Genomic DNA, 18128 nt, shown 5'->3' with positions numbered 1-18128 from the left:
TAACTTTCTCCATTCTCCTGTAACTTCATCCCTCATACAGAACAAATAACACTCTACAAAAACATCTTAAACACACAAACAAACAAATACAACCACACAGGCGTATACAAACTCAAATGTAACACCTGCAACAACTTCTACATAGGACAGACAGGCAGATCATTTCAAACGCGTTACAAAGAACACATCACAGCCATAACAAAATTACAAAACACCTCCACAAATGCTAACCACACCCACAGAGACATCAACACAGACATGGAAATACTGCACATCCAACCAAAAAGCCAGAAACTCAACACACTAGAACAATATGAAATATACAGACATATGAAAACACACCCCAACGAAATTCTCAACACACAACTCAACTTCAAAACACACACACTCTTTGACTCTACTCTATACCACAGGAACACACCCTCACAGGAAACAGAGCAAGTGGCGCCAAGACGAACAACGACCAGTTGTGAAGATGACCCATAAATAGGTCGAAACATGTAAACGAGGTACGTTGAAAATTAACATAGGAAAGTCTTACCATACATATTCCGAAGATTTTTGTGTTAGACAGATTTTGGAGAAAAAATGGGAGTATAAGGGTACAGTGCACTTAACGGCAAAAAGAATGGGCCGACTTATGGTCGATGGAAATGCTATATCGCTTGGTTCACTCGTGTAAACGTAACCCACTGCAAGGCATTGCTGTGGTGTCTCTTCATTGAACGTCATCATCTGTGTGTGGCACAGTGGTAAGATATCTGACATCCGTACCAGAGGTTGTGAGTTCGCCTCCCGGTAAGGTAAAATTATTATTTTTTTATTTTAATTTTTAATTAATTTATTAGTTTAAATGTGAAATGGCATTTGTTAACAAACTTCGTTATGCCTGCCTTGTAATAATATTATTGCCCATCACCTGTGGACTATTAATAGGCGAGACGTGGCCTGTATAAACAAATATACTTGTTTCACATCCTAAAAATCAGGACGCATATCAAGCACAAATAAATAATCTATCATGAATCTTGGATACACTACTTTTAACACTTAAATATAAATGACTGATTAAGTGGCAAACTTACTCTTGTTAATTATATAAGCACGTGTGGCTTACAGATGTTTCGGTGTTTATATGACACCATCATCAGAGCCTTCTAGATCTCGGCGTCATCTCGACATCGCTGCCTGTTGGGGGGTGTGTTTGTGTGATGAAAAGTGGAGTCAATTGTGCGATATGAGTGCCGCACTGTGTATTTTGTCAAATGATACATTAAGTCGTCATGAATTGGCCAGTTCTTACATGTCAATTGATATTACCGTATTTTCTCGAATACCCCGCGCACCCCACTTTTGAAAAGGGGAAAGAGAAGTAAAATACAAAAATAAACCTAAAGAAAATGTTCACAAAGAATTAAAAACAATTAAACAGAAACAGTTCAGTTAACAACAAATTTTATGCTGGAACAGGACGCATATCAAACGCATCCTATGCGCACGTATGTCACTTGTCTTGGTTGATCGGCCGTTTACACGATATCCTGCAATGTTAATAGCACAGGCCCCCCCTTTTTCTTTATGAGATCCTCAAATCTGCGTGGCATACTCTCAATGACTCTGGTAATAATAACTGTTTAGGCACTTGTTTTGTCATCAATTTCTACAAATTCTCGATTGGGTTCAAAGCCAGATCATTTTCGAAACAAGACAAAAGAGGGATATTTTTCTGCAGAAAAGTTTTCATTCTTTTAACAATGAGACAAAGTGTCTCATCTTTCAGAATTGTATTTGTATCTTAAGACGATATGTTAGTCCTAAAATAATTCTTAAATGGTTGAAGTAAAATGTATTCCTTTTTTTTTTTTTTTTTTTTCTCATAGTTTATAGAGACTTGCTTATGCTCTTTTGCCAGGCTGTGCGTCATGGTTTTGCCTTTCCTTTAGCTAGATAAACACATTTTTGAAAATGTGGCACTTAAGATGTTCTGCCGATGACCCATCGATATTATGCAGTGGTCTTCTCTGTGTACTGAAATGGGTGTTTTGGATTGGGTGAGAATGAATTCAGTATTTATTGAGACAGAGTGCAAAATAGCTTAAATAACTTTCTCAACAAATGTTCAAGAAAACAACTAAATGATTCATATTTCTTTTATGAAATTTCAAATGTATCGGTCACTCTTCAAAAGGCTAAAGGTTGGAACACTGCGCAAATGAGTGTATATTTAAGATGGGTTGAATTATTCAAATTTAATATTTTCAAGAAAAATTAATTCTCATTTTGCTGTTACTTGATATTGTAGAGTTCAGTTTGAGCCTTCCAGCCACAAATGCACCCAGTGAGAGAGCTTTCTCAGTAATGAATAATATGTGGACTGTTGAGAAATCTCAATAAAAAACAAATTCTCAAACAGATAATAATAAAACAAATGTTATTTGAGTTGTTCCTGTAATGAATTCTGTGATTTAGTTCTGGAAGATACAATGTTGTTCCGTGCTATACACTCCAACAGATGACAAAGATTTAGATGTGATTATAATGTAGTGTTTGTTCACGTGGAATTATTGAAATCCTAATTGCAGTGTGTGATATGTTGGTAATAAAATTTGCTTCTGACTGTACGTTTCTAATGTGCCAAAATTCTAATAATATTCTTAATTTAAATTCTTGTTTTTGCTATTTCTATAGTTCGGAAATGTGTCCGATTCGTTCAGTAGGTCCAATTATTTTTTGGTTGAGATATTCTGATTTAGAAATGGTATGGCGTCTGATACTTTCTGTTGATTAGATCTTAACACAACTTTTAGCATAGAAATCATGCTAAATATTTATTATGCATGTGAGGCATGGTGGACTACCGGTTTGATTGAGATTGTTCCAATGTTTGAAATTTAGTAGGATAAAGATTATTCAAAGTAATCAAATTCTTTTGACTACATGGTAGCCTACATTTTGTTTCTAATCCTGCATCAAAATTATGGAAATAATAGAAAAAAAAAATTATTGATCACGGCAACTATGATAATATTCTGCAGTGAAATGTATTTTTAACCACCGCTTTGAGTAAACTATCCATATAGCTTGCTTTGAGACAACCGTTTATAATAGAATAAATGGACACAAGTCTTGCATAAGGTAATTAAGTTACATAAGGTATGTTTATGGGTGAAAGTTTGCATGAATTTAGAAGAGTAAAGGTCATTGCATTGCAAATTTTCTGGTACACTGTTTCGTTTTCGTATCTGCATTGTGAATACAGAAGAGAAAGCTTTCGTGGAGCAGGTGCAATATAGGACCAACCCGAGTGTAAAAATAGACAAACCCGGAAAAAAAAATCAACGGAAATAGTGATTCGATTAATGAAATATTGGATACGTACGCTTATTGCTTTCATTATGTTGCCAATGAAGTAGTATAAGTATTGTGAATTAATTTGATCCTAATCATGGCGGCAATTGCGAATGCTATTTGTAGTTAAATATAAAAAAGGAGTGGAACAAATTCTTGTTTAGTTTAAAATGTTAGGTTACGAATGGAATTATAAATAGAAACTTCTTAGTTCCCTTATCCATGTGCATAGGCCTACACATGTTATGTTCTGCGGTTTTTTTTTTGTGATAGTGTTTTATTTACGAATGATATGTTTTGCGAAATATGTAAATTGTGAGATGAGTAAAGAAATGTAAAAGTAAATTAGGTGGATTCATGTGGAGATGTCATCAGAAAATACAAGTTAAACAATGAGGTAGTGTGGGAAAACGAAACCGATAAGATTTGGGTCATGGTTCACTCTGGGCAAATTAACAGTGCAAGAAGTGAAGTTGTTAAATTATGATATTGTTAGGGCTAGTAATGCACAAATTTGAAAGGAATATTTCTTTGGCGATCACACTATTACGGACTGCAGGCAATTTATCGATGAGGTTGTGGGAATGAAGTACTGGTACATTGCGAAAAGTTGGAGATCGTAGGATAGACGAAAGCAGTTTTGGCCGTATGAAATATAATAGGAGACATTTCGTGGAAGAGCAGTGGGTTTTTTGAGGAGGTGCTTTTTAGTAGCAGTACATCACAGAAGTGATAAAACACTTATCAAAGTGATTGAAAATTTAATTCATCCCAAAACTACAGTAGATCCTAATTTTAGACTGTAGGAAAGGATATTCAAACCTTAGCAAATGCGGTTACCAGCTTCTAACTCCTACCACAGCTATGAATTCATTATTTTAGAAACAGGTGTCCATATTAAAGCATCATTACCAGCCTACAACGAAGTATTTGACCAAATTATACGTTTAGGAAAGGAATGAAAAGTGGGGGACAAGACGTTACAAAGAAATTCTTAGGGAAATTGTTTGGAGCAAGAAGTAAAACAACGTGTTTTGATGACAATGATGGTTTGTTTATTTTTTTTTTTTTGTAATAAAAACTGTGAAATTGCGTAATAGGCCTATAACATTATTTGTTGGATTGTTCAAATGTTTTTAATGTTGCTACGTTTTTTTTTTTAAGTTTTGATAAGCTAGAGTATAAATTACATATTTCGTAATTGATGCCAATGTAGTGTTTTAAGTTCAATGTCACTGTCTTTCAGTTCTCAGTGTTTTATTTTTTTTATTTTATTTGAATAAAACGTGACATAGTTATATTATAAGTTGATCAATATGAACTGGGCATCCTATCTCATCTCCTGGCCTACTTGCCTCATAAGTGGTGCCTTATTGGTATCACTTATGAGGTTCAGACCTGTCTAAACAACAACAATAAATGATATACTATTGGAAAGAGGATTTTTCACGGAATATAAATGAATAAAAAACCAGAAACTGAAATTTTGAGCATATTACACGGTCCCGGTTCCCTTGATATGTCACTCAGAAACTTGGAGTGCAAGAAGAATAGCCTAATGGCTTCGTTACCAAACGCCTAGGCATTGGCCTCACACACATAATTGAATTAGTTAACCTGTTTATGATCATGTCTTCAATACAGATTTTGCTTCTAATGACCTGGAAATGTGATTTTAATGAATGTAATTATTAGTACATAACATTTGGCGATGTCTGTTGCATATGTATGCCTACTTGTTCTTTGTCAAATAATTATCACCACCACCATTATCATTATTACATTAATCGAATTGCAGAATTTCTGACATTAATCTTTCAGTTGCAATGGATGTGGTCAAGACAGAGCTCGAGGTCGACCCATTGGCTGTAGAATCTAGTGATGGCGCTGTTATAGAGGGGGCAGATCTTCCACCAGATGTAAGTGAGAACAGAACCTTTCGGGAAGTCCCTCATTTTATAAACTTGTTTCATTAATGTAACGATGAATGTTTAAATGGATCCCTGTTCAGGAAGAATGTCAGATACGATTTCTGTAACACACTACACGCATCTTGCTGCTTAGCAACCAGCAACATATCGTTACTGAAAAACAATTGAAGTTTCAATATCACCGTGTATGTATCAAATAACTTACTATGATAATAACGGACAGCTAGCAGTTTTGCGTGCGAACGACTCTGGTGCTGCTACCTACCTGCCGGTGTAGAGATACTCTCGAAACAAGCTGTAATCAACTGCGATGTATATTGTTGCTGGGCTAGTTAATAGTTTTATTAATTAGTGCTGTGTTAAAATGTCAGGGTGTATATGTGCTGTTTATAATTCCTACAATTGCAGCATTACAAATTGCTCCAAATCGCACTTTCGATTTCCGACAGTTCATAAAACGTAAGTCAACAACATTCTTTAGTACGTCTAATTCCTTCGTCTTTGTGTTGATAGAAAAATACAAATTAGCTTTTTTATTTAGACCTAATAAATGAATAGAAGTTAAAATGTATTGGATTTTAAGGTTTTATCAAATTAAGTTTTATTGTTGTCCACATGCCTTTACTGATTATTACAAGCATCAGATTACTATCAATTTTATCTTTGCAGTTGTCAGCAATGGGTATATAAAACATTACTGTAAATTCATTCCTAATATCAGATTGATTTTGTCTCGGTAAACCAAAGAAAAAATATGTAACAATTAATTACGGAAAGTAATATGAAATATGCAATATTTCTCATAATATGCAGCTTTGATATAATTTAATAATTTTACATTAAATATTATTCAACATTTCTTAAGTGTTTCATATATAATTCCACATAAGTAAGTCACGTTTTAAACAATAGTCCGAATCTCGCAATGCTAATATTTGTATATGTGGACGTAATTCCATCCCGCTCCGCTAGATGTCAGGTCCGCGATATTTCGCACTCACGCCAATGCTGCTAGTATACAGCTGTCCGGTATTATTATAGTAAGGTATTTGTATGTATTACATTCAAGACATCACTAGTGGCTAGAGCAGGAATGCTGCATTTGTTTTCTTGGACTGGTTACGATATTCAACAACAGTTAAAGTTCTTTGTTTAATGATTATGCTAAGATGTTTCTCAACAAGCAGTGACTAGAGTATTTGAAATCACACAACCACCAACCACTTAAATCTTGCATGAAATTTTTGGGATTCTAGGAATTTTCCCTGCCATCATTTTGTCTTCATTTCCTTCGATAGCTGTTCCTCTATCATTGTACTAATGAATGTTATAAAATTTATATTTCTAAAGTGATGTGTGGTCTATTAAAATGTCAAGATGTCTTTGCCAGATGCGGGCTTTATTGTAGGATTGTTATGGATGAAATTCAGTCATGGTTCACGTTAAATTCCGGATGAATGCCTAGAACCCTGATAACGACGAGCAGCGTGAGTGTGTTAGGAAGTTCTACATAATGACAGTGCGGGTTTGGCTGTTTGTTCCTTCATCATATTTTCTTTCGTTTGTTTGTCTCACAAAAGTAAAAGAAGGAGCTGAAAAAGGTAGTTTGAAAGCAAACTTTTTAATTGAAGAAATCCATTCTTTCGTGAGAGAAAAGCAATTTTTTTTTCTCTCTCATCTAAAAAGGTATGGAGTTATTTAATTCTAACTCAGCTGTAAATTTTAATTTAATATGTACCGTGATTAAACTCATGTACAATGGAATCTCTATTTGTTTTGCCATTGTATATTATGATGGTATCTACGGTAATATGTTATATCATGTTTATCTATTAAATTTTGAATTTATTTCTCTCCAATGTCTTGTAGGAAAATTTCTGTTGTTATACCGGATCCTATTGCCAAGCCATTATTCTGTTTGTATATTTTTTGGTTAAAAGTGAAATAAATAATAGACGGGAGGATAATATTAAAATGGATTTGAGGGAGGTGGGATATGATGGTAGAGAGTGGATTAATCTTGCTCAGTCCACACCTGTGGAGTAACGGTCAGCGCGTCTGGCCGCGAAACCAGGTGGCCCGGGTTCGATTCCCGGTCGGGGCAAGTTACCTGGTTGAGGTTTTTTCCGGGGTTTTCCCTCAACCCAATATGAGCAAATGCTGGGTAACTTTCGGTGCTTGACCCCGGACTCATTTCACCGGCATTATCACCTTCATATCATTCAGACGTTAAATAACCTAGATGTTGATACAACGTCGTAAAATAACGTACTAAAATAAAATCTTGCTCAGGATAGGGACCAATGGCGGGCTTATGTGTGGGTGGTAATGAACCTCCGGGTTCCTTAAAAGCCATTTGTAACTAAGTACATATGCTTAACCATTCGGGCTCTGGGTGTTTCTTGTTTATTTCTTCTTCTTGGGCAGCTGGAGTGTCATGTTTCTTTTGAGTGCTCTATTGTATTGTTAGCTATAAATTAAGGCAATTGGTTGAGTTTGTCCCGCAGGCTGTGTTTGTGTGTGGCTAGTAACAACAGCAGGCGAAGAAGGCCCTTTGCAAGCAAGAGCCACCATTTGTTAAATGCTAAGAAAAGCACAGTGAATGCTTATAGCCTACCACCAGGCAAGGTCACGTAGTTTCATTAATATTGTTGATTTACATCAGATTAACCATGCTTCTGTGCATTTCAAATGAAAGGCATTCTGAATTGTTTTCGTTGTCTTGGTCAATTTTATTGTATAAGTGTACCGAATTAATTTTTTACAAAGTTAAATGTATTGGAAATAGGCATATCGCAATCGTTTTTTGTACTAGATACTAGATTACATCAGTTTAGATTGGATGTGTTTGAAATATGATTGGGTGATAATTCCTAATACTGAAGCCTTCAAGATCTGTTATATTATTTCTTACCTTTATTGGTTCCAGTTGAACACCTGTATTCACTGTACTAGGTTAAAGACTCTGTTCATGACATTTCTTTGGGGAAGATAGTCCTCTGGGTTATTAATTGTAATAATGTTCAGGGTTCACACCTCTTCTTGACTCATAGGCCTACTTCATATTTGATGATTAGTCTTACATGAGAGGCTGTTTCATTCTTTTTTTTTCTTTTTTTAACGAAATCCTCAGGTTCCATTTCCCATTGTGTGCAGACAACAATAACCTGCTAGCAGTCCTGCTGCAGTTATCTGTTGGGGTGTTAGAAGATCTGCTGTAGGTGATAAAATGGATTTCTTGATCAGCATTTTACTGTGGTGCTCTGCTTCCACATGCATCCATTGCTGATGGTGGTTATGTTTAATCCACTTACCAATGGATTTACGTTCCATGGATATAGGAATACCGTGGAGTAACGGTCAGCGCGTCTGGCCGCGAACCAGGTGACCCGGGCTCGAATCCCGGTCGGGGCAAGTTACCTGGTTGAGGTTTTTTCTGGGGTTTTCCCTCAACCCAATCTGAGCAAATGCTGGGTAACTTTCGGTGCTGGACCCCGGACTCATTTCACCAGCGTTATCACCTTCATTTCATTCAGACGTTTAATAACCTAGATGTTGATACAGCGTCGTAAAATAACCCAATAAAATAATAAGAAAAACGATATAGGAATACCAAATACTGACTGAGGCCCAGTAAATGTTTCAGCAGATCCCTTCCTTCCTTTCTCATTGCCTAAAACTCACTTATGGCCTGGCATGCACCCAATCATTTTTGGAGCTTTTCCTCTTTCCAGACGGCACCTGATTACTTATGGGTTTCATTGTGAAGCATAGCTGACTGCAGTAGCCAAGTGTTACCATTAGGGACTGACAAATGAATTGCGAAGTACAACTTCATGATGCTTGTGTGTTCTGCAGGACAGCAAGGACCCCACCTGTGATCTCAAACAGGAAGTGAAACTTGAAGAGCCTGTATTGGTGAAGTGTGAATCCATAGTGATTGAAGAGCCTGTCATGGTGAAGTGTGAGTCCGTGGTAAGTGAAGAACTATTATTGGTTGTAGTGACGTCCGTTCTCCTATTTGTGTTGCCGCAACCAGCATATTAATTGAATAATGTTAAAGGAAAAAATTGATCTGGGACCGGGTATTGAACCAAGGACCTTTGGCTAATGCGCCAATGCTCTACCACTGAGCTATCCAGGAACGACACAAATCTCGGTCCAATTCTTCCACTTTATTTCCACATACCTCAAGTGGGTTTGATAACTGGCAATATGCCATACTTTATGACTTTAATTGTGGTTTGATGTTTAACGCAAAAAACCGAAACCTGGATGAGCAGCATATTGATTGTTTATCAGGTTGACAGATTCTGATTAAAGACAGAACAATGGATGTTTGTACTACAGCAGTATTCAGCAATACTAAATCGTGTAAGCTTATCTACCACATTAGTAAGGGTTAGTAATATTTGCAGTCTTATAATTTCATGTCAACTTTAACATGCGAGAATTTGGTGTGAGCCCTAAAGCATTCTGACTTTGTTTGAAATGGGAGCAGTTTGTTAAGTTTACTCGATAGTTTTGTTTAGTTTGAAGTTCGTAATGTCTCTTTCAGCATTCTGATCGGTTACTGTTGAAAGGAACCAAGTCCACTTTTTAAAGTTTTGAAATAATCGAAAAAAACTGTTTTGTGAGTAATCTAGCGAAGATTAAACCAAAACATATTGTGCACATAAAATATAGGCATACAGAATTAGTTTAGACTCATAAAAATATTAGCACAGTCATTAGTATCTTTCTAATCTAGAGAACACGTCATTGGACTTAGTTCATTTCAACATGGAAATGCTCTATTTATAAAAATGTAAACATATTTTGGCCTATAAAACAAATTGGGAATTTATTAAATCACCTGTAATGCATGTCTTAAGGAAAAAAAATGAACTATGAAACATGTTACTTGCATGGTGTAGTATAACATACATTATTTTCACAAAATACAAAGAATATTTACAGTAATCATACAACTTTGTACTGAGAATAACTCAGAAAACAAAACAACGTTTTTAAAATATCCATACTATTTGATTGAATTAACCAATATATTATTATTATTGGGTAAATACAGAGCAACAATACAAATAATTACTGTTTCCAATAAAGTAGGTTTTCTTTTGTTCCATTGGCCACTGCAATATTTCATCATAGAAATCTTTGTTATCTCCTGATGTAGTAACATAACGATACACTTTCCTCACCTCTCCTAGTTTGCTTGTTTTGATTGAAACTCGTCCTTCAGGATAGACTTTCTGTAATAGGCTAATAAGATTACAATTTCTCTTGTATTCCGTCTTCCATTATCTGATACTGTTATCAAGTACAGAATAATCAAATCTGAACATTTAATTCGACAAACAAGTAGTAATCAACAATCAGTCTCTGCAGACTCATAAAACCCGCGAAATATTGGAGGCAGAATACACTGTTAGCACAGGGCCGCCAACCTGGAATCTTCGTCGTTCCTGTTGAAAAGCACTATTTACAGGAGTTAGTTCCTTTCAACACCGAATGACTCAAATAAAGTACAAGGAATATGAGTAATACGTTCGTTCCAACACCAACAGGAGCAGCTTGCTTTCTACATTACAAATCGATAAAAAAGTGAAATTGACAAAAATGTGGACTTAGTTCCTTTCAACACTGAGCGATTCAGTTATAATATCTGAAAATTATGCTCGTAGCGTAAAGATAGGAAGAGTGCATATCTACAGCTCAGCACAACTGGATGTACGTCAGTCTTCACACACCTAAAGTTTTGCTAGTTAATTACATTAATTTATTTCAATGTTGCTGGCTTTTCAATCTGCCTCCATAATTCATCTGACTTAAATTATAACTTTCAGGAAGAGACGTTTGGCGTGGATTCTGTAAAGCAGGAGCCTAAGGTGGAGGATAATGAAGACTTGGCAGAGAGGTGAGTGACTGCATTATTCAAGTGTTCAGTTACTGCTTGGCTGTATTGGTTGAAGTGTACAATGATGTGCCTAACATTTTGGCAGAAAACACGCCATTCCAAAACACTAGGGGACAAACAAAACTTTTACTGATTGTTTATAGAACAGCGTGATTAAATATTGTGAAGAACTGCACTTAATACATTTACTGTGCAGTGCTTACATACCGTGTTATAAATCAGTTAATTCGGTCTGTCGAACTTGACGTGAACGTTTGTTTAAAGCATATTGCTGAAGACGAAGTAGATGCAGCTGCCCACAGTGCGATCAGAACCTGGGCCAGTTACACTGTGCTGTCAAATTAAAACCTCTTGAGTGCGAACACCAGCTTCAGTACTCGGTCTCATAATAATGTTTCCTTCGGCAGCAAACGGGCAACCCAGCACAAAGACGGCAAGTTACGTTGCTTGTCCTCACAGTTCAGCAGTAACGGGAATTGCTTTGCATTTATAATGTACTTACTGGCTTTTAAGGAACCCGAAGGTTCATTGCCGCCCTCACATAATACCGCCATCGATCCCTGTCCTGAGCAAGATTAATCCAGTCTCTATCATCATATCTCACCTCCCTCAAAGCAATTTTAATATTATCTTCCCATCTACGTCTCGGCCTCCCTAAAGGTCTTTTTCCCTCCGGCCTCCCAACTAACACTCTATATGCATTTCTGGATTCGCCCATACGTGCTACATGCCCTGCCCATCTCAAACGTCTGGATTTAATGTTCCTAATTATGTCAGGTGAAGAATACAATGCGTGTAGTTCTGTGATGTGTAACTTTCTCCATTCTCCTGTAACTTCATCCCTCTTAGCCCCAGATATTTTCCTAAGCACCTTATTCTCAAACACCCTTAACCTATGTTCCTCTCTCAAAGTGAGAGTCCAAGTTTCACAACCATACAGAACAACCGGTAATATAACTGTTTTATAAATTCTAACTTTCAGATTTTTTGACAGCAGACTGGATGATAAAAGCTTCTCAACCGAATAATAACAGGCATTTCCCGTATTTATTCTCTGTTTAATTTCCTCCCGAGTATCATTTATATTTGTTACTGTTGCTCCCAGATATTTGAACTTCTCCACCTCTTCAAAAGATAAATTTCCAATTTTTATATTTCCATTTCGCATTTATAATGTATCAATCAATAAATCTTCTTAATGTATCCAGCTGTTTGCTGACAACATAAAGTCCATTACAGTCCACTGTAGTCTATTCAGTTGTTGTTTTTCACGAGAAATGAGGGGTATTTTGATTGGTGTTCATTGTAGATGCCTGTTGCTAGTAGCCAGAGTTGGGGTGTAGTCAATATATACTGCAGGGCTGTGTCTTCTGCAGCTGGTACTGATGATTTTAATTTACTTCTTTTGTGGTTTACGGATGGACAGTATAGAAGAATGTGTTCCAGGTTATTACACCACAGACAAGTAGGATTATCAGAAATGTGAAATTGGTGTAGGTACAATTGAGTGACAATGTGACCTGTTCTGGCTCTTGTTAAAAATGTCTGAACATGTCTGGACAAGTTTTTGTACATTTCCAGGTCATTTGGTTTCTTTGTACGGACTGTAAAATTTTTCCTTTGTCAGAAGAGAGCCAATTGGTGATCCATAGGTTTGTAAAATGAGACTTTACTGAAGCAAAAGCACTGGATAGAGATATCACTTGAAGAGGTCTTGGTTGCAAATATGTTGCCTGTTTTGCAATATTATCGACTTTCTCGTTTCCCGGTATACCACAATGACTAGGTATCCATTGAAATGTTATTTCCTTTTGGAGTTCTTTTAGTTTACTTAGTTGTTTCTGAATTGGAATAATTCTACGTGCATATAGGTTTGGTACATATTTGATTATATTAAATATAGCCCCCTTGGAGTCGGTAAGTATGCAGATAGGTTTTTCATAAATTTGAGTAACACACTGAAGAGCAGCATCAATAGCTAGCAATTCAGTGTCAAGGCTGGAGGAGGATGGACATGGTATGAAGTAACTTTCTTGATATTTTGGAATATAATACCCTCAGTGTAAAATACTCCGGAGGTAAAATAGTCCCTCAATCGGATCTCTGGGTAGGGACTGCACTGAGAGATGACAAGAATCGTACTAAAGTACTTATTTGGAACACCAAAAGTCACACCGTCTAGTCAATCAGAGCGAAGTTTAATATTGAAAAGAACCATATAATGAGACAAAGAGGCAAATATAATACCAAAAAGATTGAAGTATGGTGTCAGTCCAATGCAGAAGCGTAATTCGTTCTCTGTAATATAAAAAATGAGGCTAAAAAGAATAAATTTATAATATATGAAATACTAGGAGTAACAGAGGTAGGACAAAAAAGTAGACTTGAGAACTGAGAGGATTTAGGTAGTACGTACGTGTCACAATGTGCATGAATTTCCTTGAATATTGCAGCAGCAGTCAGAGTGCCTCCGAGTGCTCAATTGATTCCATTTGCTTTTCTAAGACCCAGTTTCACCAACCCTTGTTAAATATTTAACATGTCGTTAAGACAGTTTAACAGTAAACTTAACGGAAGAGATGTTTCATCAACTGTTGTTACTGCTAACATCATGTTAAACCCACTGTTAAATTAACATAGCATACTCCCGGAGTTAAATCCTTAACGTCCTGTTACAGCGTGAAACATGGCTGCCAGAGAACATATGTTACAACCCGTATTATTATATCTAGATATATTTGCAGTGAAAACAATTAGCTGCAATCACTACTTCAGCATTTTTAGTTATTCAGAATAGATATGTTATAAATACTAAAATGATTCATATTAATATTAGCACAGCATCCACAGTAAAGAGAAGATATGTGCTTATTAACGTAAGCATTTCTGTGATTATTATTTCGTATTAATACTCAGATATAATTGCAGATTTTTACAACTATATTTCTTTATTTCACTGATTTAACAGTTCATATGTAATTATGACCAATGACGTGTGAAGATATGTTAGATATATAATATATGAAAATAATGTTAATGCTTATTCAGCATCACAATTATTTTCATTTTCTATTGGTTCTATTTTATTCTGGATAATTGAAAGAATCTTCGTACAAATATCAACTTTGAGATGATACCACCACCGTCAGTTTTCAAATGTTCCACTGTATCTTGTGCATGACCAGTCTTAGCATTTCTTTTAATATTTTCATAACATTGATTTGTTTCATAGTTTGCGTTTTCACATCCAAATGGGGATTGAAAATATTGGGTTAAAGAGACCCATGCTTGTTCCTTTTTCCTAATGAAAGTTCCATCACTACGTTTGAGTTCAATTACATTCATATAATTGCTAGATCTACTGAAATAATTATATTTCCCATATGATGTGAAAGTACTGCTCCTTACACTTTCTTTTTCTCGATTTTCGTTGTAATTATTTTAGTCTCCAATACTTCCGTAATGTAAAAAATCCAATTCTCCGCTAAAACAAATGACTACACCAACTAAAGGCACATTCAGTAAACTTTCAAACAATCACTGCTTCTTTGATTCCTGTTACATTACTCTTAACATTATCTTACCTAACCAAAGTACCTCAAATGGTTGGTGAAACACTATTACACTAACAGTATGTTTAATTTTAAACAACACGTTAGTTAACATGCTGTTAGCGTTATTTTAACGAAGTTTGGTGAAATTGGGCCTAAGTGTCTGAAGACAGACTGATGAGATGCTTTGCTTGCAGCACTTGGAGCACTCGCTGGAATGGAATGCCGCAGAGAACTGAGCACTGTGTCAGTGGATGCGAACCCCACTTGCCTGAGCTCCACTGTGAGTCACAGTCGCTTAGTGCCACGCACGAACCTTCTTTTAAGTGTGATTTCTGCGGAATGTTGTTACCGACTCTCCACAGTCACAAAATGCATTTCCGCACACACGCGGGCCAACCGAGGTTCAAATGCGATACCTGCGGCAAATGTTACTTCGAGTCGCGGTGCCTCAAGATGCACATGCGCGCGCACACGGGGGAAAAACCGTACGTCTGTCACATATGTGGCAAAAGTTACCCGTACTCCAAGTCGCTCTCGGATCACGTTCGCTCGCACTCGGGCGTGAAGGCGTTCAAGTGCGACGCGTGCGGGAAATGCTTCGCACTGCCCAGCCTGCTGAAGAGTCACGCGCGCAGCCACTCCGCCGAGAAGCGCTTCGTGTGCCATCTGTGTGGCAAGCGCTACTCGCACTCCAGGGCGCTGTCGGAGCACCTGCGTGCCCACACGGGCGTGAAGGCGTTCAAGTGCGAGGAGTGCGGGAAGTGCTTCGTGCGACCGGGCCACCTGAAGAACCACCTGCAGACACACAGGCAAGACAAGGCCTTCCACTGCAGTGACTGCGGCAAGGCCTTCTCCCTCTCGTCCAGCCTGAAGGCCCACATGCTGACTCACTCCCACGAGAAGCCGTTCATGTGCCACGTGTGCGGGAAAGGCTATTTGTACTCCAGCTGTCTCATGCAGCATTTCCGAAAGCACACGGGCGTGAAGCCGTTCAGGTGCGACGTATGCGACAAGTGCTTCACGCATTCGTCGAACCTGGCGGATCACAAGCGTGTCCACACGGGCGAGAAGCCGTACAAGTGCTCCGTCTGCGGGAAATGCTTCTCGAACTCTGGGATACTGGTCGTGCACACCCGGAGACACTCTCGCGACAAGGCGTTCAAGTGCGACATCTGCGGACAGTGCTTCTCACGTGCCGGAAAACTCTCGGTCCATTTACGTACGCACACGGATACAAAGCCGTTCAAGTGCGATGAGTGTGGGAAATGTTTCGCACGAAAGGCATCTCTGACAAAGCACGCCCTCGGCCATACTGCAGAGAAGGATGCGTAAGAGTACACTGGCAGATGTGTGCGTACGCAGAGCCATTGGAATGAGATGTGTTCAACTATCGGGAACACTGAGAGGACATACTGCAGATGTCCTGAGTGCAGGAAATATTTCTCAAGTTCGAGAATACTCAAAATCCGTACACTTCGTCCTACGGGCGATTAGCATTTCCAATACAATGTGTGTGCGCGCGCAAAATGTTTATCAAAGTCGGCAGCACTAAGAAATCTTTAAAATGCCATATTTTGTACTTTGCTGATATTTTCAGCAATTCAAATCCAGTGCTTGCTGGAGATGTTTCTCACATTAGTAAGCCCACACATACTTGTCTTTAAGCACATTTCGGAAGCCATTTCAGTCTTGAAGAAAGGTTAAATATTTCTGAATGTTATAATATTTGAATAGGGATATCCTGAACTAGCACCAACAGACAGCGCACGTGTACTTTGAGGGATGCGCTTTGCGTGTTCATTTGTTTTTCGGTATACAAACATTGAGGATATACATACTGTATTAGTATATTAAATACTCTTAAAAACAACTAAAATGACAAATTTTTGTTATTTTCCTATATGTAAAAACCAGGGAAAGCTTTTTGTCTTCAATCAGGTCCCAAAATATTCTGAATATATACTTTAAACCTTAAAAAAATACAAGTACTAATTAAATTGGACCTCGAAAGTGCTCGCTATTAAATAAAAGTAACTACTTCAAGTAAGGAATTGTTGACTACAGTTTCATTTTGGAAGAGGAAAAAGAAAAATTAATAAAAACATATGCAACCTCGACAACGAGCTATGTTAGCTTAGATTATATGCAGCAGTTGTAGGAGAATCCGAAGTTCACGCCTGCAGTAAACTCTCGATAAACTGGAATGTTTATTATCCAGGACGATCCGTAGTGAAATCCATTTCGTGAATAATGTTTTTAATGTACTGTACCCTAATTATTAAAACCATGTTTTAACTTCAAATTTTCAAAATCATCCTACGTAGTATTCAAAACTGCATGTCCTTAACCTACAAAACGCACGACTAATCGTGATACTAGCTACTGCGATCATATTATATCATCCTATTCAAAATTTTATTGCATTTGATCTTTCTGCAACTACAGAAAAAAATACAAGGAATTCAATCTCGATAGTCCCTTCCCTATAATAAAAAACACATTGGTGGCTGTATATCCTATTTTTAGCGAACGGTTCTTAAATACTAATTATTAAAGAGGGCAATAACACTTTCGACATAGTTGCTATTTTTTTATTCGTGCACCTCGTTCTCAAAGTTCTCGTTTAGGTTCATGAACATTCAATTTACTCGTATCTATATTCTGCATACTGCAGATTTCCTCATCCATCTCTTAAGGGGAATCGCTCAATATTATACAGGTTTACGTTATTATTTATTGTAAATTAAATTAAATTGTGAGGTAATAAAATATTGAATTATATTAAATTATACTAGATTATACAAAATAATTGTAAATATAATTTTGACACGCACAGAAAACCCAACAAGCGAGAAAACGTAATCAAGTGTAGCAAATGATATAACATAGCCCTACAACATGTTGCGCCGCATGGAACGCTCCTGCCATCTAACGGTAAAACTTCGCATAAGATATCCCTATTGCTGACATTTAGAAAGGCATCAACAAGATTGAAGAAGAAACACTCGTAGCCCTCAACAGGCCCGTTACAGGTATCATTTTATTTACGACATAGTGTTACAATTGTTTGTAAACTGTATCACCCGCTTGAAGAATCTCTTATTCATAAATCTTGTATTCTATAAAAAATTTGTGCGTACCAAACAGGTCTGTGTGCTGGCATGGAGTGTAAACACTTTCAGCTGTTACTAGGCTTTTGCAACATTCTCTAGTAGGGGTGTCCATAATTGCTGAGAATGTAAAATGTTTACCTTCTACTGAGGTGACTTCGCAATGTCACCTTCATTCTCACAGCGTTGCTCTTTTCTTTGTGACTTCATAAATTATTACGTCATAATACAGTTCCTAATAAATGTTTAAGGTCATCTGCTTGAGTGG

The 18128-nt window shown here is 37.1% G+C and overlaps 1 protein-coding gene across 1 annotated transcript in view; it reads left to right on the top strand.

The window, feature by feature from the left end:
- Positions 1–2917: 2917 nt before the first annotated feature.
- LOC138691434 (zinc finger protein 665-like) overlaps positions 2918–18128 on the top strand; it is a 37200-nt gene continuing 21989 nt past the window's right edge. Inside the window, exons 1-4 of the mRNA XM_069813361.1 lie at positions 2918–3135; positions 5170–5267; positions 9138–9254; positions 11126–11196. Of these exons, the coding sequence (XP_069669462.1) occupies positions 5175–5267; positions 9138–9254; positions 11126–11196 (281 nt within the window). The 5' untranslated portion in view covers positions 2918–3135; positions 5170–5174. The remainder of the gene's footprint in view (positions 3136–5169; positions 5268–9137; positions 9255–11125; positions 11197–18128) is intronic.

This window comes from Periplaneta americana, chromosome 16, assembly GCF_040183065.1.
Source record: "Periplaneta americana isolate PAMFEO1 chromosome 16, P.americana_PAMFEO1_priV1, whole genome shotgun sequence".
In the NCBI taxonomy this organism is placed as follows: domain Eukaryota; kingdom Metazoa; phylum Arthropoda; class Insecta; order Blattodea; family Blattidae; genus Periplaneta; species Periplaneta americana.
Note: the sequence above shows the minus strand (reverse complement) of the source record. Positions and strands in the feature narration are given on the sequence as shown.